This window comes from Mus musculus, chromosome 9 (assembly GCF_000001635.26).
Source record: "Mus musculus strain C57BL/6J chromosome 9, GRCm38.p6 C57BL/6J".
In the NCBI taxonomy this organism is placed as follows: Eukaryota; Metazoa; Chordata; class Mammalia; order Rodentia; family Muridae; genus Mus; species Mus musculus.
Genome location: NC_000075.6, coordinates 110,784,468 through 110,808,174, shown reverse-complemented (window position 1 = coordinate 110,808,174; position 23,707 = coordinate 110,784,468). Strand labels below are relative to the sequence as shown.

The 23,707-nt window shown below is 45.8% G+C and overlaps 1 protein-coding gene and 1 pseudogene across 3 annotated transcripts; one reads left to right on the top strand and one right to left on the bottom strand.

Moving 5' to 3' along the window:
- Window positions 1–4,430: 4,430 nt before the first annotated feature.
- Prss42 (protease, serine 42) lies at window positions 4,431–10,927 on the bottom strand. 3 transcript variants are annotated; one of them, XM_011242964.2, is made up of 8 exons: window positions 10,884–10,927; window positions 10,678–10,737; window positions 10,037–10,162; window positions 9,767–9,923; window positions 9,307–9,463; window positions 8,755–9,017; window positions 7,204–7,364; window positions 4,431–5,180 (listed from the first exon to the last, which is right to left on the bottom strand). In XM_011242964.2, exons 4-8 carry the CDS (start codon window positions 9,810–9,812, stop codon window positions 4,965–4,967), a joined length of 843 nt encoding a protein of 280 aa, XP_011241266.1. In that variant the 5' UTR covers window positions 9,813–9,923; window positions 10,037–10,162; window positions 10,678–10,737; window positions 10,884–10,927; the 3' UTR covers window positions 4,431–4,964. The 3 variants fall into 3 exon arrangements, with proteins under 3 accessions (XP_011241266.1, XP_017168842.1, NP_694739.1); XM_017313353.1 differs by lacking the exons at window positions 10,678–10,737; window positions 10,884–10,927 and having other exon boundaries at window positions 10,037–10,274; NM_153099.1 differs by lacking the exons at window positions 10,037–10,162; window positions 10,678–10,737; window positions 10,884–10,927 and having other exon boundaries at window positions 9,767–9,990.
- A 3,660-nt stretch (window positions 10,928–14,587) lies between these two features.
- Gm46141 lies at window positions 14,588–18,382 on the top strand (annotated as a pseudogene).
- The last annotated feature ends 5,325 nt before the right edge of the window (window positions 18,383–23,707 follow it).

The window sequence follows — 23,707 nt, the reverse complement described above, 5'->3', positions numbered from 1 at the left end:
TGTGTGTGTGTTTGTGCGAGGGGAGGGGAGAGAGAGAGAGAGAGAGAGAGAGAGAGAGAGAGAGAGATCCCTTTCATGTCAAAGATGCAGAGGCAGAAGGACAACTTACAGGAAGCACTTCTTTCCTCCGACCCTGTGGTCCCAGGCCCACAACTCAGGTCATCAGGCACCTTTACCTGCAGAGCCATCTCGCCAGCTAGTGCTCGTATTTTCTTTTCTTTTTCTTTTTTTAAAATTTATTATATGTAAGTACACTAGCTGTCTTCAGACACTCCAGAAGAGGGAGTCAGATGTCATTATGGATGGTTGTGAGCCACCATGTGGTTGCTGGGATTTGAACTCCGGACCTTCGGAAGAGCAGTCGGGTACTCTTACCAACTGAGCCATCTCACCAGCCCGTATTTTCTACGCCTTATGTAAAAAATCTTTGCTTTGAAGAAAAAAAAATTTCCTTCTGGCTTTCTTCCTTTCTTTCTTTCTTTCTTTCTTTCTTTCTTTCTTTCAAAAGATTTATTTATCATATATGTATGTGAGTATGTTGTCACTGTCTTCAGGAACACCAGAAGAGGGCACTCAATCCAACTACAGATGGTTTTGAGCCACCATGTGGTTGCTGGGAATTGAACTCAGGACCTCTGGAAGGGCAGTCAGTGCTCTTAGCTGCTGAGTCATCTCTCCAGCCCTCCTTCTGACTTTCTACTAGAAGTTTTATATAGATTTGTAGTTTATATTGAGTTCTATGAATTATTTTGAATTGATATAATGAAATAGCTATACATTGCAAGGTGAAGACCAAAGGCTATTTTTCTTTTCTTTTCTTTTCTTTTCTTTTCTTTTCTTTTCTTTTCTTTTCTCTTTTCTGTTCTTTTCTCTCCTCTCCTCTCCTCTCCTCTCCTCTCCTCTCCCCTCCCCTCCCCTCCCCTCCCCTCCCCTCCCCTCCCCTCCCCTCCGCTCTTTTCTTTTCTTTTCTTTTCTTTTCTTTTCTTTTCTTTTCTTTTCTTTTCTCTGTGTAGCCCTGGCTGTTCTGGAACTCTCTCTCTCTCTGTGTAGACCAGGCTGGCTTCGAACTTACAGAGATCTACCTGCCTCTGCTTCCCAAGTGCTGGGATTAAAGGTGTGCGCAACCAACACCAGGCACAAAGGCCACTGTTCTAACACCCTTTGTTTTTGTGGTGCTAGGTATTAAACTAAGGCCCTCATGCACACTAGATAAGAGCTCCTCTATACTGAAGTGCATTCCTAAACCCTCAGCATCATTTACTAAGTAAAAATACTATCTTTTCCCCCATTGGGTTACATTAGTACTCTCATCAAGATCATCTGGCTGAATAGATGTGGACCTATTTCCAGATTCCTTGTTCTGTTCTACTGATCTATATTTCTGCCCCAATGACAACACATCCCTGTATTGACTGGCATATCATTTTAAAGTCTTGAAACCTATATTGTTGGTATTAGTCATTCTGAGTCTTTTCATCTTTCAATATACATTTTTATGTGGGGAGCGGGTGTGGCGGCAGTCCCAAAGGCGCCAGGGACTGCAGCTAAGTCATATGACTTGCACCTGACTTCCTCATATAAGACACAAACATCTTGAGTGCTGCGCAGGTGTACCAGGATACAGGTGAATCCAATTTGGTGGAGATTTGCCCCTGCTGCCCTGATTAGCTGAAGCCTCGTGACTGGCGAGGGGGCGTGGCCTGCGGTGCGTGGATGAGAGAGAGTATAAAAGGAGTGAGAGGCCCAGGGTTCAGGGGAGATATAAACAAGAAGAATCAGGACTGAATAAACTGCTGTTAGAAGGACTGGTGGTCGCGTCGTTCTTGCTGGCCGAGAGCGGGCGCGACATTTTTAAAGATTTATTTTATTTTTATTTATGAGTGTATATGCAAACACATGTGCAGGTGCCCTTAGAGGCCAGATACTCTGGAACTAGAGTTGCAGATGGTTCTGAGCAGCTTGGACACGGGTGCTGGGAACCAAACTCAGGCCCTCTAGGAAAGTAGCAAGCACTCTTAACCACTAAGCCATCACTCCAGCCATTTTATCTGTGTGTTTACATACAAGTGTGTATTCAGGTATGTGCAGGTACATGTGCTCAAGTGTTGAGCACGGAGGCCACACGTCACCCTTGGGTATTGCACCTCCAAAGCTGTTCCCTTTGCGTTTTTGAGACAGAGCCTCTCACTGGGTCTGGATTTGTCTGTTAGGCTGAGCTGGCTGCCTAAGCAGTCCCAGAGGTCTACTGGCTTCTGCCTCTCCAGCCCTTGGGATCATAGGTACCTACCACCATGCCTGGCTTTTTATGTGGGGCTGGGGGTTGAACTCAAGTCATCATGGTTGCAGATGCAGCAAGCACTTTACAAACTGAGCTGTCACTGAAGCCCTCCATACACATTTTAGAATCAACATATAAGTTCCAAGAAGACTGCAGCTTGAAAAATGTGAATAAACCTGTAAGTACAACACTACCGAATCACAAGATCACAAGTCACAATATCTGGGATAGAGCTGTATTGTACTTAAGAATATGTAGATAGATATGTGAAGTGGAAACTTCTAGTTTCTTTGGAAAGTTAAGTTACATCAAATGATGTTTTGCTGGGACACACAGGTGAAGGGATGTCTTGCTAAAACAGACATGTGAAAAGAATGTTTTCCTGAGGCCACACAGGTGAAAGGATGTTTTGATATAGCAAGCACGTGAAAGGACCTGCCATGAAGGAGTATAACTATGACCCCACAGAGCGTGGGAGACAGCACTGAGCCTTGGTCTGATTTTCTCCACCTCGCTATACAGTGACATGCGTGTATTTGTTGGTGTATGGTTTGCCCTACATAGCATTGTTGATCTCAACTAGTGATGCCATTGAGAGAAACTGGCCAAAGAACTGCTCATGAGGTTCCTTAGGCAGCTTGCTGCTTCTGCGGCCTCTCCTCAGGCCAGTTGGTGAGCCTTGGTTTCTTCAGGATTGAATTACAGTTGCTGGTTCATGCCTGGTGTCTGCCTGCCTAGAGGACTGGTCTGCAGCTGCTGAGTCACATTTGGTGTTTGCCATGGGACTGGGCTGCTGCCAAGGAAGACTGAGCTCGCCCCCAAAGAACTCTTGCTGAACAGATCCACTTCCCCCATAGCCTAATAACTGTTCTCTTCCACTACCTCTGCTGGGTGGTGAGCTAGAGGAGAGGTTGAACCCTTATTAAAAGTAGGCTGAAAAAAAGTTATGTCTACAGATATCAAGTCAAGGAACAGGTGCAGAAATATACTGTCAATTAGTGGTTCAAACTGATGTTGAAACAAATGCATGTCAACAAATCAGATTGCAACCATTTAATGAGCATTAAAGGCGTCGAAATACAAACTCTGATCTCTGCCATGTGCCACAAACAAAAATTAACTTGTTAATCACAGACATAAGTGTCAAGGCTAAAACTAGAAACACTTTTTCTTAGGGGAAAAAGAATTACAGAAAATTCTTCACAACCTCCAGTTAAAAGCAAACTAAGATTAGATGTAATACTCTTATCAGAATATATGAAGCATAGCTTTAAAAAATCAGCAATAAAAATTATCTGGACAAAGAACACTTTAAAAAAGAGAATATGCAAATGATGACTAGTGAGGGAAGATGAAAATATTTATGGTGACATGAGAAGAGGAGGAGGAGGAAGAGGAAGATGAGGAGGAAAATGAGGAGGGGGAAGAAGAAGAGGAGGAAGAGAAGGAGAGGAGGAGGAGGAGAGGAGGAGGAGGAAAAGGAGGAGGAGGAAGAGGAGGAGGAGGAGGAAGAGGAGGAGGAGAAGGAGGAGGAAATCCTTGCTCTGGGACATAGATTGTATTTCCTGCTGGCTGAGAGAAAAATGTCCTCAACACAGCTAAAACCAAGAATGCAGAGACAATGTTTGCTTTTCTTAGAGATGTCACAAAGGAGAGTGTTAAAAGCTACAAGTGAGCCGGGCGTGGTGGCGCATGCCTTTAATCCCAGCACTCGGGAGGCAGAGACAGGCGGATTTCTGAGTTCGAGGCCAGCCTGGTCTACAGAGTGAGTTCCAGGACAGCCAGGGCTACACAGAGAAACCCTGTCTTGAAAAAACCAAAAAAAAAAAAAAAAAAAAAAGCTACAAGTGCAGCCAGGTGATGGTGATGCACTCCTTTGGTCCCACCACTCAGAGGCAGAGGCAGGCAGATCTTAGTGAGTTGAAGGACAGCCTGGTCTACATAGTCTGGAAAATGAAAAAAAAAAAAAAAGTTTCAAGCACACCATGCTTGTTCAGGGCCAGAGCATGGGACCTTTGAGTTCAGTGTTCCCAAACGTCCTTCTGCCATTAGGCCTGAACAGGGTAGGGCACTTCATAGACCCACTTAGTTTTATTTATAAAAGGAAATTCTTTAAGCGAAATAAGGAAGTCTGCTCATATAGTTTCTTAGCTATTTTTTCAGTTTCACTTTATCTTTGAACATGGTTGCAAATTACATTCTATATGAAATGTAACTTTACAAAGTCATAGATAAAGATGTATAAAGAAAACAATTATAGTTAGGACACATAAGCGCTCTGTGTGTGTGTGTGTGTGTGTGTGTGTGTGTGTGTGTGTGTGATCACCAAGCTAGATCTAGTGTGACAGTCTGAGGTGAGTTCCCTGAAACCACAGCTATGCCTAGCACTTGCCCCTCCCCTGATGACATCCTTGCTGAGGTCACTGCGATTGACCTGGCAGGCCAGTTTGTCTTCTAACTGGAACTGACTAACCTTCGTTACTGCCAGGCAGAGCACAACTCAGGAGTGCTGTGGCCAAGGATGGTGACCAGAGCACCAGGCAGAACACTTTCAAGTCTCTCAGATCCCCGACATATTTCACTGTGGCTCTCTCTGGGGCAAGGGATTTGAAGAAAGGGCATTGGGAAGGTCAAACAAGAGGGGCTCTAAAGAGGATAGGAATGAGATCACCGTGTCCACAGGATGTCATGAGGTCAGCGAACACAGCAGTAAGACGAGGAAGACCACTGGATGCAAACAATCTGCCTGGTTCACCACGGCAATTAGCCACTTGCTGTAGAAGGCAACGTCTGTATAAACTCCAGGGTATCCTTTGCGACCACAGCTGATGCCCCAGCTCACAACTCCTACCTGCACCCATTTGTTTTCAAATTCACAGGACATCGGGCCTCCAGAATCTCCCTGAAGAAAGAGAAAGAAACAAATATGAAGAATGGAATTGAGCCCCAGTGGGTTTCGCTAATTACACTGGAAGACACTCAGGGGACAGGCTCATAGTTTCCTTGGGCATCCCAAAGGTCCAGCCAGAGCCAAGTGCAGTGGCATATGCCTATAGTATCAGCCCTAGTGAGGGTGAGGCAGAAGGATTTCAGGGAGTTCAAGCCTACCGTACTACGTACTAAGACACTGACTCGGAAAGAGAGAGGGACAGGGAAGCATCCTTGCCACGCCCAAGCTTCTATTAATATACAAATGCTGGAACTGGGTTTATTCCTATGGTCAGTGAAGAGTTAATGGGGAAGTGTTAATCTGCTCTGAGGTTATCTTCGTCATTTCTGGAGTCATGGTGGTGTTAAATTCTGAATTCTACTTCCGAGGGGCAGGAGACATGGCCCTTCTGCAGAGGACGCTGGATTACTTGAGAACACCCACATGGTGACCCACCATCACCTGCCACTCCAGTTCTAAGGGGTCCTACACCCTCTTCTGGCTTCTGCAGGCACTGTATGCACACAGCACACATAAATATATGATAGCAAACCACTCACACACATAAAACGAAGACAAATTTTTTTATCCCATTAAATATCATTGCTATGTAGCAGCTCCTTGCATTTAATGCAATTTCTCCCCTCACCTATACAGCAAGATCCTGGTGGATTATAGAGCCCATTTATGCATATTCTTCTCCCAAACCTACTTCAGAGACCCTAACAATCACTTCAGTGAAAAAAAAAAAAAAACATAGGCTTCCATGGGGCTGGAGAGATGGCTCAACAGTTATGAGCACTGATTACTCTTCCAGAGGTCCTGAGTTCAATTCTCAGCAACCACATGGTGGCTCACAACCATCTGTAATGGGATCTGATGCCCTCTTCTGGTGTGTCTGAAGACAGCTACAGTGTACTCATACACATAAAATAAGCAAACAAACCAACCAACCATAGGCTTTCTCAGTACCCCTTACCACCTCTACCCTCTCATTAGCTGATCATTTTACCTCAGACACCTCAGACATGCTTGCCTCACTGCTTGGTTGCTCTAGACCCTGGTCAGAACTTAACGGCATCTTCTTCATGCTCTGAAGACATTAATTCTGGAATTATACATCCAAGGGAGCCACTGATCTAAAAGGAAAATCTGACCATGTTCACCCGGCTGCACTTCCCATGTTTGCCTGGGCCACTCTAGAAACTTGGCCACCTTCAGCCCAATTTTACTGCTCCAGGTATTTAACACATCTGCATCCTCTACCCTAGTGTGGGGTACAAGCCTAAGGTCTCTTGTTCACTGCTCTTCACTTCCCATCCCTGAAATGGAGACCAGATCTTACTACATATCCAAGACTCACCTCACACTCACTATGTAGGCTGGTCTGACCTTGAGCTTTTGATCTTCCTACTTCAAACTCGTGAGTGCTGGGATTACAAGTGTATACCATACACTAGGACAACATAAGAAGTCCACTCAGACCTCCGATCCCCTACGCATATTCACCCCTATCTCTAAAAACAATATCACAAGAGGATCTTCAGTTCATGTCTTTGGACTTCCACAGCAGTCTGATAGCTATGGTGTTACGTTGTCAGGTTGTGATATGAGTTAACTGAGTGAACATGAGCTCATGTTCCCTTTGTGGTGGGAACTGCCACATAGGGGAACTAGATGCAAAGCATTGTTATATTACCCACCCCCAACTTCAACACATACACAGGAACCCCACACATCCACCTACACAGGTCCTTTAGAGAGGACCAAACCAGCTGGACACAGTGGTGTCTCCCCGTAATCTCAACATGTGGGAGGTTGATGCAAGCCAATCTCAAGTTTAAGGCTATCCTGTGCTACGCAGAAAGATAGGGTGAGGCCAGCTCCTGGAGCCATGGGGTGTTGGGACTCTCCCCATTAATTTTCTTGAGTAAAAGAGTTAGCAAATGACTCAGGCCTTGACATCTGGGGCTAAGAAAGGAGTCTGTGAACGTACCTGGCAGGCGTCCTTTCCTCTTTCTTTATAGCCACAGACCATGCCTCTCTTGACGAGATCCACAGAACTTGAGGTAGCTTTCTTCAGCATCTCATTACATTCCTCATAAAGGATGACATTTTGGTCCACCTCCTGGAGGATTTCTGTCGGAACATCCGGTGCTGATGAAAAAGACCAGCAGCGTCTAAATCTGCTCAGTGGACAGCAAGCATGCAAACACCCAAGAATCCCCCTGGACAAAAGTTAATATTGTCCCCATCTGACACGGAAGAAAGTAAACCTAAAAACGGTGATAGGAAAAACATTGAGTAACAGGCAGGATTGAGCCAGGCATAATGGCCTAAGTCTGTAAGTCCATGGGAGGCCAAGGTGGGAGAATCTCAAGTGCAAGGCCTGCCTGAGCTACAGTGTGAGTGAGTCCAAGGCTCTGCCTCAAAAGAAAAAGTAGAAAGGGCAGGGAATACAGCTTCGTGCTAGAGCTCTTCACTAGCACACTTAAGGCCCTGGGTCCAATTCTCATGCTTCAAGGGGGGGAAACTAAGACAAAAGAAGAGTAGTATTTCTGAAAGGAAGCAAGACCTGAGAGGATGAAGAAATGACAGCCCATCAAACTCATTACTGATGTCAGTGTGGTAGAGAGGAGATAGCCTGTCCATCCTTTATTTGTCAGTGAGATGGGGTCTTTCCATAGCCCTGACTAGTCTCGAACTATCCATAGTTCTGCACGTAACACCACACCCAGCCAATTTTCTTCACTTTCTAGAACACAATCACAGGCTCTCAGGAGATAGAACCCTAAAAGGTATCGCAATTGACTTCTTCTCACGGATAAGATGCATACCAACAGAGACCCGTGGCTCACCCAATTCCCCTAGGCACAAGGAACTCCATAAATACCAAGGCAGGAACTTCCACTGAGAAGCTGGCCAGCAGATCATCCTTTCGTGAGGCAAAATCCACCCAAGGTGCTAGAGAGATGGCTCAGCAGTTAAGAGACCTGGGTTCACCTCCCTCAGCGTGTGGAGACTCACAACTCATATATAACTCCAGTCCCAGGGGGCGGTGACACCCAAGAGCTATCAGTCAGGCATTTGGTACACAGACATGCATGGAGGCAAAACACTTATAACACACCAAATAAAATAAATCAGATCTGGATATCCACACAGGAGAATTCCATCACATTTGGCCTTTGTCCACTGGGAAAGTAGCAATTCCTATAACCATTCAGCATACTGCCCCACAAATCTGCAAAAGGAGATTTGACACATTTCCAGTTCCCAGGAGAGAGGGATACCTTCTGTGGGCTGTCATCAGATGTTTGCGTTGTGACAAAAGATTTCAACACAAGACCAAGGATCACTTAAGCTGACCATGACCTTGATTTCTGCCAAACTGCCTACCCAACAACACACACACACACACACACACACACATACACACACACACAAACACACACACATGCCTGCCAAGGAGTCTGCTTCTCTTCTGTGCCCCTTGGGATCTTTTGTTTCTACCCCAGGAAGAAGGTCTTCTGAGCACCAGTCTTACCGCCTGGCACTAGTTTTCCCCATCCTGTCACCCAACATTTGGTCCCAGCTTTTACAGGAAAACTCTCTGAAGGGATGCAGACAGGGTATATGTTAGTGGTGAAATTCACAGGGTGTTGGAGCTTGAGAAGAGCAATATCATTTTTAACGACGATAGTTGTTGAGAACTTAGGGTGGACAAAGATGGTCTTGATGGGAATCACCAGACTTGTATTCTGTCGGTAGACACTCCGATCGCCCACCTTGACGTTGTACTGGATTCGGCTATGGAAAAAATGTGTTGCCTCGTTAGCCATGACCCCACCAAGCTCTCTTATACCCCTTCCACTCCGTCCCTGCTTCTCAACATGTCCCAAATCTCTATCATCCTGTGTCTGTCACTAAAACTCTTTATTAATCTCTCAACTGTTTTGCCTGTGCCACACCCTAAATATTTCTAGTAACAAGATGGTCATAGCACGGCCACCCCCTTCTTTTGTTCTGGAATGTTTCTGTCAGGCAGGTAGATTAGACAGCAGGGTTTCCCTCCAGATCCCTCCCCAAGACTCCTCACCTGTAAATACAATGGGCGGCAGTCAGCACCCACTGGGAATTGATGAGGGAACCTCCACAGACATGCATGTGCCTGACCCGAACGCTCACCTGCCAAGGCCACTTCCCCTCTTCAGCGTCTACCCCTCCCATGATCTTCATAAAGGGTTGGCCACACACTGAGGGAAGATGAAAAGAACTCATAAGCATTAGGCCCTCTCTTCATGTTAGCATTTCCACAGAAAAAAAACACGTTCCCCCAACGATAGCCAAGAAGTGTTGAACACCACAGGCACTTCATACCCTCAAGGCTTCAACATCATACAGGCAGTCATATCCCCTGAAGCCACCCAGAGGCAAGGCAACCGAACTCTACACAACAGTGGCCTGAGCGACACCCGTGACTCTCAGGGAGTCATTAGCTCTTAGTGTGGACCTTGACCCAGCCCTCCCCTTGCCACAGACAACCCTTACCAAATTACCTAAGGAAAAGTTCATGAAAGGAGAGCGGGTGGTAGCCTTGGACATGCGCACCCGGGTGGGTGGCGGTGGGTTGTCCCTCGGGGCTTCACTAAACCCTGAGGGGAAACCGGAAGTAGAGAGTACAGAGGCGGCTGCCCAGGCCTCGCAGGGCTTTGGCTGAAGGAGCAAGAGGAAGACTATGAGGCCCAGGGAGCCACCTCCGGACGCCATGTCATCACGTAGGCCACCCTCCATCTCCCAGTAAGGTGGCACCCGCTCCCCAGGCTCACGTGGCCGCCCTCCGTTCTGTCAGGAGAAACGGGCTCCGTGGAGGGCTGCAGGGAGGCGCCAGTGAGTCAGAGGCATCACAGCTTCTTGCTTTCAATCAGTTCATAGCACGCTGAGCACACCCCGGCCTGGGACAGAGGGAACAGCCATCCTTGATAGAGACCTCCCAATTCAGGACCCCTTACTTCCTGTGGAGCTTGGCTTAGAACTGATAAGGACAGAACTCTGGGAATGAGAGGGGAAGCCCTAGGTCTCCAAAGAGGCACCTCAAACCGAGATTCATTCACCAGACTTCTACTTGTAGGCTATTCTTCTCTCTGAGCTATGGGACAAGTTGAAAGAAAATTAGCAAATGTCCAGGCCTGGAGAGGTGGCTCAGTGCTTAAGAGTGCACAGTGCTCTTGCAAAGGACTGCTGTTCAATATCCACATGGAAACTCAACACCATTCTTAACTCCAGTTCCAGGGGATGGAGTGCCCTTCTCTGGCCTCTGTGGGCCCTAGGCATGTCCATACATGCAGGCAAAATACTCAGACACAGAAAATAAAAATAAATATATGTTCTTAAGTAAGCCACCAAAGATACTCATAAGTCAATCCATCTCTACTACTCTGTGTCCTTGGTGTCTTCTGTGGTAACTCACGGCTTTCTCTTTGCCGTCCTGATGCTCAGAGCCTTGATCTTAGGCATCATCCCTGTTGACCTGGGAGGATGGAGAGAGACAATAACAGCAACCTGTGACCTTCTGTGCTTCTCGACTTTCCCCAGCTGAAGGAGGAGGGCCAAATCAATTTATGTTTCAATGTCTTGGTGTGGGGGTTTAAGTAAGAATGGCCGCCACAGACTCACGTGTTTGAAAACTTGTCCCATGCGGAGTGGCAGTATTAGGAGGTGTGGCCTTGTTGGAGGAAGTGTGTCATTGCAGGGGCGGGGCTCAGGGGCGGGGCTTTGAGGTCTCCTGTGCTTAAGCTATGCTCAGTGTGGTTTAACAGTCACTTCTGCTGCCTGCAGACCACGATGTTGAACTCTCCTCCTCCGGCATGTCTGCCTGCATGCTGCCATGTTTCCCACCATGATGAAAATGAACTAAACCTTCGAAACCGTAAGCCAGCCCCAGTTAAATGTTTTCCTGTATAGGAGTGGACTGGGGAAAGGGCACATTCTTTAGGGTGCTCTTTCGGTCACAAGAGGGGTGGGAAAGCAGGTCATCCATCCCAATAGTTGCACCCCCACCCATCAGAAACCCTCTGCTTTCAAACTGTTTCTTTTTGAGACTGGGTCTCTCGCGTATGCAGAGAAGCCTCTCGACTCTCTGTGCAGCCAGAAAGGACCTAGAACGTCAGATCCTCCTCCCTGCACCTCCCTGTACTGGAACTACAGGCACCACCACACCAAGCTTATGCAGGGATATTTAAAACAAAAAATGGGCTGGAGAGATGGCTTAGTGGTTAAGAGCACTGACTGCTCTTCTGAAGGTCCTGAGTTCAAATCCCAGCAACCACATGGTGGCTCACAACCATCCGTAATGAGATCTGGCACTCTCTTCTGGTGTGTCTGAAGACAGCTACAGTGTACTTGGATATAAATAAACCTTAAAAAAAAAAAAAAAAAAAAAAAAAAAAAAAAAAAAAACCTGGGTGGTGGTTGCACATCCTTTTAATCGCAGCACTTAGAAGGCAAGAGGATCTCTTTAAGTTCAAGGCCAGCCTGGTCTATGGAGAGAGTTCTAAGACAGTTAGGGCTACACAGAGAAACCCTGTCTCGGGGGAAACAAAACAAAACCATGCAAGGTTCTGTGCATGCTAGGGAGGTCCTCTTACCAACTGAGCTACAAGCCCAGCACAGCAAGGAACTCCTGACATTTTGTGGAAAGCTGGAAGAGTTACCCCACACCTATTTGAACCAACAAACTGAGATTCTGGTAAGCACATTCCCTATCTGGGCTTAAGTCATAGCTACCAATAGTACTCAAAGCCCATGTGAATTCTCTTTGTAGGGGAGTTTTTTGTTGTTTCTCCCGCCCCATACTTTGAGCCTGTTCTAGAATAGAACATGCTGGGATGCTATTCTGCCCATTAGACCCAGACGCAGGGAAAGCTGACTGAAGTGGTACAGGACCCAAAGTGTCGAGTCTTTATAACACATCGTCAAGTAAAGCTCTGACATCTGCAAGCTAAACAAGGTGAGAGCTGTCAAACGAACCGGTGAGGCTGGCTGCTTCTATTATCAAGAGAGGTCCGAGGCTGCTAAGAGGGCAGGAGATTACAAAGTTCCCCAATGTGACCCCATTTAAATTATCCTTGCTTTCCCCAAATCAGTGCCTTAACTCTCATGTCAGAACCTCGTGAAGCTGTTCATTTGTGTTGAAGCTGAAGCCACCTCAAAGATTAAGCAGGACATTTAATGCAATTACATCAAAGTTGCGATTATAAGAAACACGAAAATACTTCAGAACCTTTTAATCATAAGGTTAGAAATTATAGAACCTTTTAATCCAAGAGGGTAAGATCAGAGATTGCCGGTCAGTCAAATCCCTCAGAGGCTGGAGGAGGCACTTGCCATGCAACCCTGACCACCTGAATTGAACCCCCAGAACCCACTAGGAGACACCCAATCTAGACTTTTCCTGAGCCCCACACATACTTCTGTACACACACACACACACACACACACACACACATGCATACATGCTTGGGTTTGGACCTAGTGGGTCATGTGTGCTAGTGCTCTCTACCACTGAGATATATATATATATATATATATATATATATATATATTTACACACTCTGTTTTAGGCCCAATAAATTGTCTTTAGTATGGAGTGTGGCCTACTGTAAGACTTTAGAACTTCTAGGAGCTGCAGATCCAAAGTAAATTTGCACCTTTTCATGGGCCTTTCTTCATAAATTTCCATCAAGTGTTTATGAGAAAGATTAGAGGCAGGGCAAAGGACCAAAGAAAGCCTTGCTTAGAATGTGGTTTAGAGGAGGCATGCAAGAGTGAAATACTGTACAAGAGGAATGAAGCCAGGTTCAGAGCCTGCTACTCTCTTCTCTTCTCACCCCCGGCCCCGCTCCCAAAAGAAAGTCTTATGCTAAGAGGAAGGAGGAAAAAAACCTAACTTCACCTAATGGGTGAAGACAATATGAGATAACCTATGCTAGGAGACCCCACCCATCATTATCTGCCCCAAATATGCACCGGCCTAAGGAGGTGGCCCTTAGAAATAAAGCATACAGACGCGCACTCACACGCACACCCATACATATACACACACAGGCACATGTGCACATGTGCATACACACACATGCACACCCATACATATACACACAGGCACATGTGCACACACACTCATGCATGAACACACAACCATACATATACACACAGGCACACATGCACATGTGCATACACACTCATGCACACTCACACACCCTGCCGAGTGTCCAGGAACAAGTAATAGCAATCTGCTGCTGGCAGAGTGGTTCACAGGAGCGTGGAGAAGCCATCATCTCGGAGGCAAGGAGAGAATGCCAGTAAACTTACAATGGAACAGACACCAAGAAGAACTCGACAGCTCTCCACCCTCTGCACTGGTATAAGCAAATAATAATAATAATAATAATAATAATAATAATAATAATAATAATAATAAGTATTTAAAATCTGTACTTAGGAGAGTATCCATGGCAACCACAAAGTCTTGTTTGATTATCTCAATACTTCCCACTACAGAGAAGACATAGTCAAAGCTGGGAGCACAGCTCAGTTGTGAAGCCTACCATGTGTAAGACCCTGGCATCACAGGGGAGGGAGGGAGGGAGGGAGGGAGGGAGGGAGGGAGGGAGGGAGGGAGGGAGGGAGGGAGAAAAAAGCTAATTGCTTAGGGCTCATCTCATAGTTTTAGAAAAGAACAATGAATGAAGAACTTCATGTCAAGCATAGTGGCGCACACCTTTGATCCCAACACTTGGGAGGAGAGGCTGACAGATCTCTGTGAGTTCAAGGCCACAGAAACCAAGCAACAACAGAAAAACAAAAAAACAAAACAAAGAGGTGATGGATGGGAGAAAGACAAACTATAATGTTTTCTCTTTTAGGCTGAATCTTGATTTAAACAGATAAACAGAAGACATGAAAACCAAAGACTCACTATGGGGGAGGAGGGAGGGGGATCAGCGAGAGGCAGGAAGAAGGGATGGTGGCAAAGGGCAGCGTGCTGATAAGAGCAAAGCCCGGAGATACATATGCATGGAAATATCATAGCAAATGAAATCGATTCTCTTTTATGCTAACTAAAAAATATTTCTTAAAGAAATACAATTCTTCCCTTTTTAATTTTGTTTTGGAGACAGGACCTCACTATGTAGTTCTGGCTATCCTAGAACTCTCTATATAGATGAGGCTGGCCTCGAACTCACAGAGATTTGCCTGCCTCTGTCTCCCGAGGGCTGGGATGAGACCACCATGGCTATCACAACGTTGTCCTGAAATCAGAGCCACTGGTAGAGTGTGTTCTACTCCAAATCCACTAGCACTTGATCTCTCTGTGTGAGATGTTGCCATCCTTGTACCGCCCTCACGTCCACGGTTGCATCGCCCTAACCCTGGACACTCAGCGCTTAGGGCTAGAGGACCATCCTAGCATGGAGCCCATGGGCATCCTATTCCCAAGGAAACACAGGTACTGAGGGACGCTGTGTACTCCTTTGGTGCACAGGCTCTGTGCTCCAAGGTAGTGGACCCACAATGCACCCACCGAATGTGTAAAGAAGCTGCACATCTCTGCTTCTCTGAAGGCTGTGCTGCACCATCACAAACTCCTACCATCTAAACTCTGGTCCCTGCGAGCATTACTGATGTGGATTACAGCTGAAGAAAGCGGAGAGGACCCTTCCACACCTGTCTAGGCTCAAGGCTGGGGCTGCTGCCCAGAGGATTGCTCTCCAGGATCCATCAGCAGGTGGAAGGTTTTTTTCCCTACAAAAGTTGATACAGAAGCCAAAGAATCCAGATGTCCCACCAGGTAGATGTGCAATATCAGTGTAGGGACATTAATTGAGCATGTCACCAAAGGAACACCAAAGTCCCCAATAACTAACCCCAGGAAAAAAGGAGATTTATGAATCACCTTAGAAGGAATTCAAAATAATTATCTTCAAGAAATTCAGCAGAGTGTAGAAAATGCAGACAGACAACTCAGGGTGATCAAGAGAATAATTCATTTAATCAGAGTGAGCTAAGAGGCAGATGTGAAAGTGAACCAAGTCGGGCAGTGGTGCCACACGCCTTTAATCCTAGCACTTGGGAGACAGAGGCAGGTGGATTTCTGAGTTTGAGGCCAGCCTGGTCTTCAGAGTAAGTTCCAGGACATCCAGGGCTATACAGAGAAACACTGTCTCAGAAAAAAAAAAAAGGAAAAGAAAGAAGAGAGAGAGAGAGAGAGAGAGAGAGAGAGAGAACCAATTAGAAATATTGAAAGTGAAAAATTCAACAAATTAAATAACCACAAACTCACAGACGGGGTCGAGTAGAAGAAAAGAATTTCTGAACATGAAGAGAGGCCCTTTGACATAACCCAGAGGGAGTGGGTATGGTGGCACATGCCTGCAATCCCAGCACTCAAAAGGGAGGGGTCAGGGGAAGGACTACAAGCCTGGGCTACAATAATGAGTAACAGGTCAGGCTGGGCTGGACCCCAGCACTGGGGAGGCAGAGACAGACAGATCCCCAGGACTCACTGACCAGTCAGACCTCCTAGCCTGTCTCAACAAATCCAACCCATAATGAATGACACCAAGGTCAACCTGCAGCCTCTACATGCACTTGTGCATACACACACACACACACACACACACACACACACACACACACACACACACGAATTGTTAAAACATCTGAGTATGATGTATGAACAATATGGGAGTTGAGCGGATGAGGATAGAAACAGAACACTTATTTAATAAAATAATAGCTGAAACCTCCCCAGATCCAGACAACCTCTAGATCCAAAGAGCCAGGCATGGTGGCACACGCCTTTAATCCCAGCACTCGGGAGGCAGAGGCAGGTGGATTTCTGAGTTCGAGGCCAGCCTGGTCTACAAAGTGAGTTCTAGGACAGCCAGGGCTATAGAGAAACCCTGTCTCAAAAAACAAAAACAAAAACAAAACAAAACAAAACAACAACAAAAAATCCTCTACAGGATACGTTATAATCAAACTACAAGGTTGCAGGCAAAGAGGCCATTCTACAAGCAGCAACAGCAATATAAGGCAGATACCAGAACTCAGACATGATGGGAGGAGAGTCAGGAGTTCAAGGCTACTTTGGACTACATGAGACCCTATCTCAAAACTCCTTAATAAATGTAAAAATACAGTAGAAAAACAAGTCAGGGGTGTTGCCTCACAATTGTAACCCAGCATTTGGGAGACTGGGATAGGAGGGTTTCCATGAGTTGGAGGCCAGTTTGGGGTAGAGTAAGACCCAAAGCAAGCTCAACCACAGTCAGACTCTTCTTCAAAGCCAAGGGGTGGGGTGGGGGTGGTTGGAGAGATGGCCCAGCGGTTAAGAGCACTGACTGCTCTTCCAGAGGTCCTGAGTTCAAATCCCAGCTACCACATGGTGGCTCACAACCATCTGCATTGGAATCCAAGGCACTCTGCTGGTGTGTGTCTGAAGACAGCTACAGTGTGCTTATATAAATAAAAATAAATCTTAAAGAAAAAAAAAAACAAAAAACAAAACAAAGGATGGATGTCTGGAGAGGCAGCCAGCTGGTAGAGTGCTTGCCTAGGATACAGGAGTCCCTGGGTTTGGTCCCTAGCATGGCACAGAACCAAGATAGTAGAACATGCCTGTAGTCCCAACACTCAGGAGGTAGAAGTTTAAATCATTCTTGTTATACTGAGGTCAAGGCCAGCCTGAGCTACAAGAATTCCTGTCTAAAAACTAACAAAGACCAGACTTTGTTATATTTATAATACAGCACACAAGAGGTGGAGGCAGGAGGACATTGAGTTCCAGGCCAGCCTGGGCTACATAGCAAGACCCTGCCCACTCCCCACAAAAAGAACAATCAATTAATTCGTTACGGAATTAAACAAGCTGTCTCATAGAAGAACAGAGTAATGTATTGCACAGGCTTAGGTGGCTCATGAGGAGACAGAGAAGGGAAGAAGCCAGAAGATCCATAATTATAGTCAGAAAGTATGGAGAAAGAAATTCCAAACTAGGCAAACACAAAGAGACAGAAATAGACAATGCTTGCCAGGAAAGTGACAGGGAAAGGATGGGTGGGTGGGGAGAGTGAGAAACTGGGAGTGATTACTAATGGCCCTTGAGTTTCTTTCTTGGGTGCTGAAAACATTCTAAAATGTGCTGTGGTGATAGTTGCTCAACTCTGGGAACATACAAAAGCCATTGGAATGTACACTTGAAATGAGTGAGTTGTGTGATATGTGAATTATATCCCAATAAAGATACTTAAGAAAACAGAAAAAAGCCCAGCCTTGAAACCACAACTGTGAAGGGCAGAACAAACAGCTCTCAGACGAGTGGGAAGAAGCCAGTTAGACGGTGTGAGCCAAAGACATAAAGAAATACCAGGAAAGGGAGAGGAAGCAGGGCGCCAACACTACAGAAAACAACTGCGGAAACAGCACAGAAAGGCAGAGAGGAAACCAAAATCCTGGGCCGGGAGTAGTGGCTCGCAACCATATTCCCAGCACTTAGGAAGGGGAGAGAGGAGGATCAGGAGTTCAAGACCAGCCTCAGCTACATAACAGCTTCAAGGCCAGCCTGAACCATGTGAAACCCTAGAGAGCGAGAGAGAGAGAGAGAGAGAGAGAGAGAGAGAGAGAGAGAGAGAGAGAGAGAGAGAGAGAATTACGATGTCAAAATTCTCAAACAGAGGAGACATCCCATAAGCCCTGCTAAAATGAGATAGTAAAATTACAAAAATAGTCTTCCTGTCCCAGCCGCCATCGGAGAGCAGCAGCCATAGCCCTGCGCTACCCCATGGCCTTGGGCCTCAACAAAGGCCACAAGGTGACAAAACATCAGCAAGCCGAGACACAGCCGGCACCGCAGACTCCTCACCAAGCACACCAAGTTGGTGCGGGACATGATCTGGGAGGTGTGAGGCTTCTCGCCCTACAAGTGGCGAGCCATGGAGTTGCTCAAAGTGTCCAAGGACAAGAGCGCACTCAATATTCATCAAGAAGAGGGTGGGCACGCACATTTGTCCCAAGAGAAAGCAGGAGGAACTGAGCAACATGCTGGCAGCCATGAGGAAGGTGGCGGCCAAGAAGGATTGATAAACCCTCCCCCAATAAAAGATCGTTCCTACAAAGATAGATAGATAGATAGATAGATAGATAGATAGATAGATAGATAGATAGATAGATAGATAGATGGGAAAAAAGTTTCCATAGTAAAAGAATAAAAGACCCAAGCATCCAACCATTGGACTGAGTGCGGGGGAGGGGAGGGGGGTGTCCTGATGGAGGAGTTGGAGAAGGGACTGAAGGAGCTGAGAGGGTTTGCAGCCCCATGGAGGGAGCCACAGTATCAACAGGCCAGACCTCCCGGAGCTCCCAGGGACTGGGCCACCAACCAAAGAGTACACATGGAGGGACCCATGGCGCTGGTCGCATATGTGGCAGAGGATGGCCTTGTTAAACATCTGTGGAAGGAGAGGCCCTTGGGCCTGATGGTGTTTTATGCCCCAATGTAAGGGAAGGCCTGGGTGGGAAAACGGGAGTGGGTGGGTGGGTGGGGGAGCACCCTCATAGAGGCAGGGGGAGGGGGGATGGGATAGGGTTTTTTTTAAGGGAAGACCAGGAAAGGAAAATCCATTTGAAATGTAAATAAAGAAAATACCCAATTTTTTTTAAAAAAAGGAAAAAAGATCCAAGCGTATGTGAGCATGTTCAGATGTAGTATGTATGCACACATGTGTACACGTGTATATCAGGAGGGCAGGGGACAATCTTGGGTGTCATTCCTTGTCCTTCCTTCCTGGAGCTGACCACCTAGGCTACACTGCCTGACCCCGAGTGCCCGGACACTCACCTCTTATCTCTGCCTCTCCAGTACCACCACATGTCATCATGACTAGTTCTTTTTGACACAGGTTCTTGTAGTCAAACTCATGGCCTCACGCTTGCCAAGTTAGCATTTGACTAACTCTCCCAGCCCCAAAACATCTTTACTAAGGCAAGTTTAATTTTATGTGTACATGTGTGTGTGTGTGACTGTGCACTGTGTATGTCTGGAGCCAATGGAGACCAGAAGAGGGCATCAGATCCCTTGGGACTGAAAGGATGAATAGTTAGTTCTGAGCCATCACGCGAGTGCTTGGAACTGAACCTGGGTCCTCTGAAAGAGCAACAAGTGCTCTTAACTGCTGAGCCATCTCTTCAGCCCCTGGACTATGTTCTTAGCATAAAATTTCCAACTTCAAAAGATTTTTATCATCACAGAATACATCATTGTAAGAAAAATGAAGATTATTTGGGATATCATTTATAGACACACAGGAATGTCAAGAGTAACTCAGCCAAAGATAACTGGGGGCTCTAAAATACAGGCTTTAATAAATATAAGAGGAAATGTGTTTTTAAAATACTTTTGAGAATTCCTTAGGGTGGCTGGAGAGATGACTCGGCACCTAAAAACATTTCCTGCTCTCGCAGAGGAACTGGGTTCAGTTACCAGCATTCACAGGGTAGCTTATAACTGCCCTAACCCCAGCTCCAATCATCTCAGATTCCCTCTTCTGGCCTCCAAGGGAACTGCATGCATGTGGTGCACATACACACATATACTCATACATGTAACATAAAATAAATGTCTATAAAATTTCATTTAAAAAGCTCCACACAATGTAGAAAGTCAGGGGTTGTTTTGTTCTCGAGACAAGGTTTAGTTGCCTTGGAACTTGCCATGTAGATCAGGCTAGTCTCAAATTCACAGAGATCTGCCTGCCTCTGACTCCCTAGAGCTGAGATTGAAGGTGTGTGCCCCCACGCCCCAGCTATGATTTGTATTTGCACATGAGCATTGAGGCAGTAGTAGTTCAGTGGATATAGGAACTTGCTGCCAAGGCTGATGACCTGAATTCAGTCCTTGGGACACACATGGTGGAAAGCAAGAAGAGATTCCCACAAGTTGTCCTCTGACTTTCACACTCACACCACCCCTGACCACTTACACACAAAATAAAGTATAAAAAAGAAAAAAAAAAGCCAGGCATGGGGGCTCACCCATTAAGACCGCCACTCAGGAGGCAGAGGCAGGTGGATCCCTGTGGATTTGAGCCTGCTTTACAGAGTAAGTTCCAGGACAGCAAAGGCTACATGGAGAAATTCTGTTTTGAGGGGAAGGAGGAGAAAAGAAAAGAAAAAAAAATCATTAATTGACAGTGGGAAGACTACACCAGGTTCACTGGAAATTGCTAGCAAAATGCCCAATGTGGAGGCACAGAGTCCCCAGACCTGTTCAGAACCAGCATCCACCCCGGTCCAGGTTTTGTCCACTGAGAGTTATTTCTAAACTAGGCCGTTCAAATGTCTCCCTGAATTGTTTTCTTCCTCATCACTGAAGGATGTCTGTCTGTTTGAACCAGGCATTCATTGTTTGAAACATTTATACACATTACGGTTTCATAAAAAAAAAAAAAAAAACTGTTTTTGCTTCTCCAGCTGTGATGGCAGAAGACATGATGTATTGTTCACATGTTACACTTGGCCGCGGCTGAGAACTGAACCAGTCCAGAATGCCGCAGGTCCAGGGCAGAAGACCAACAGGAACTGTTTCAGTTATTCAGTTATGAGCAAGGCGGAGCTCTCAGTGGTGGTCTCGGTGACTGAATGGTGATGGAGGCTAGACATCCATTGGAAGACATTATCAGCAGCAGTGTGCAGTCCAGAAACCATGCCAGCTTCCGGGGCCTCTGCTGCAGAGCAGGCTAGCTTTCTTGGGCCTCTGGCCTGTTCGTTTGCTTTTTAGTTTGCACATTTCCTCCTTCCACCACCTCGTGGTACAGAGGATTCTACTGGGAAAAATAAAAAGGTTACAGTCAGTCGTCTATGATTATCTTTAAAAATTACAATACTAATTTAAATTCTATAAACATTGTTGGGAGATGGAGATAGAAAGGTCCGGAATTCAAGATCATCCTTAGTTACATAAAAAGTTGTAGGCCAGCCTGGACTACATGAGATTCTTGTCTTAAAAGAGAAAAATCATAAAATTGGAAAGTCCGTGAAATTAAAATGAACAGAAATCTGTAAACCGGAATAATATGAAGAATTTTTTTACTTCAGGGGTTTAGCTAATATTACCTTGAGTTGGAAATGCAGTTAAAATACCAATAGCTTAGTATTCTTGTTATAATCTCTCACTTTTTCCAACCTCAGAGGGAACTTGTGGGGGTTTTTTGTGTGTGTTTTGTTTTGTTTTGTTTTGTTTCCTTTTTGGTTGTCCCAAATGGAAGGTTGGAGGTGGCTGTGTGGTGCATGCTTGTAATCCCAGCCCTCAGGAGGCTGACATAGGAGGATGGCAAGGTTGCTGGTTTTGTCAATATTGCCTTATGTTGAAAAAATGCTGTTAAAATATCAATAACAATATTTTATACTCTTCTGCTTTTTCCAACCTCAGAGGGAACTTGGTTTCTCCATTTCGTTTTTTTCTTTCTTTCTCTTGGGTTGTTTCAAATAAACCATTGAAGGAGGTGTTGGTAGCACACACTTGCAATCCCATGACCTGGGAGGCTGAGGTAGGCTCGCATAAGACTGGGAGTTCACAGTCAACCTGAGCTGTGCTGTGAGGACTACATCAGCCAGGTCTGCACAGCAAAAGATGCTGTCTCAAAAATAAACAGGAAGACAATAACAATATCAAAAATGATGTGACTGAAGGATTGTCTGTCCTCGTGTCTGTCTTTGTTTTTGTTGACAGGGTCTCACTCTGTAGCCTCAGCTGGCCTGGAACCTAAGATTCTCCTGCCTCAGCCTCCTAAGTGCTAAGATTATAGCTATCCATGTGCCACGTGTTAGAGGGAACTTTAATATATATTATTTAACATATATTAGATATTATATATTTATGTAGCTTGTGATTGGCTTTAAAGGAAACTGTTTAAAGCCAGTATCTCTTGGAGAGGGGAAAAAGCCATTGGACATTTGCATGCCAGGTTTTCTTGTTGTTTTGGTTTTTTGTTATTTTGTTGTTTTGGTTTTTCAAGAGAAGGTTTCTCTGTGTGTAGCCCTGGTTGTCCTGTAGCTCACTTTGTAGACCAGGCTGGTCTCAAACTCATAGAGATCTGCCTGCCTCTGCCTCCCATGTGCTGGGATTAAAAGCATGTGCCACAACGCCTGGGTTGTATGTCACTTTTTAAAAAAAAGAAAGGAAGGAAGAAGGAAAGGGAAGGGAAGGGAAGGGAAGGGAAGGAAAGGAAAGGGAAGGAAAGGAGAAAGGAAAGGGAAGGGAAGGGAAGGGAAGGGAAGGGAAGGGGAAGGGAAGGGAAGGGAAGGGAAGAAGGGAAGGGAAGGGAAGGGAAGGGAAGGGAAGGGAAGGGAAGGGAAGGGGAAGGGGAAAGGAAAGGAAAGGAAAGGAAAGGAAAGGAAAGGAAAGGAAAGGAAAGGAAAGGAAAGGAAAGGAAAGGAAAGGAAAGGAAAGGAAAGGAAAGGAAAGGAAAGGAAAGTGTCAGAGAGGATGTGAGGACAGGGGACTGTGGATCTCAGCAACTGTGGGAGTCAGATAGCAGGAAGTCAGGACAGTAGGAAGTTGGGATGGCAGGATGGCAGGAAGTCGGGACAGAGGGCAGGAAGTCAAGACGTTAGACACAATATGACTGTATGATCAGTCGTCCCACTTCCAGAGACACCCAAAAACCCCTGAAATTGTGCGTGGCAGCACACATCTGTGATCCCAGCTCCTCAGGACTCCAAGGCAGGAGCATCTCAAATTGCAAGCCAGCCTGGTTTAATGTGGTGTTTGAAAGCGAATGAGCCCAACAGGCTCATGTGTTTTAATACTTGGTCTCCCATTGGTGGAGCTGTTTAGGAAGGATTAGGGTGTGTTGGAGGAGGGGTGCCAACTCCCAATGTGCTCGCTGGCTCCTGCTTGTAAGATAAAAACACTCAGCTACTGCTCCAGCCACCTGCCACTGTGCTCACAAACTTTGACCTTCTGGAACTGCAAACCCAATTAAACTATTTTATCTATTGCCTTGGTCACTGTGTTTCATCACAATAGAAAAATAACTGGGCTGGAGAGATGGCTCAGAGCACTGACTGCACTTTCGAAGGTCCTGAGTTCAAATCCCAGCAACCACATGGTGGCTCACAACCATTTGTAATGAGATCTGATGCCCTCTTCTGGTGTGTCTGAAGACAGCTACAGTGTACTTACATATAATAATAAATAAATCTTTGGGCCAGAGCGAGCAGAGGTCCTGAGTTCAATTCCCAACAACCACATGATGACTCACAACCATCTGTACAGCTACAGTGTACTCGTATACATAAAATAAATAAATCTTAGAAAAGAAAGAAAAAGAAAAATAACGAATCCCTCCTTAGTCCAGAGAAGCTGGCATAGCTCTGTGATGGAGACCATTCTATGCAGTCTCTTCTGTAACCAAAAATTCTCCCAGCAAGGAAGATCT

Bases quoted from the DNA above. Each gene is read 5' to 3' on its own strand.
- Prss42 (NM_153099.1), bottom strand. From the start codon at position 9,977: ATGGCGTCCGGAGGTGGCTCCCTGGGCCTCATAGTCTTCCTCTTGCTC. The intron at 9,464-9,766 runs GTAATTTGGTAA...ATCTTCCCTCAG, and splicing joins TTTCATGAACTTTTCCTTAG to TGTGTGGCCAACCCTTTATG. The intron at 7,365-8,754 runs GTAAGACTGGTG...CTTTTTCATCAG, and splicing joins GGGAAAACTAGTGCCAGGCG to CACCGGATGTTCCGACAGAA.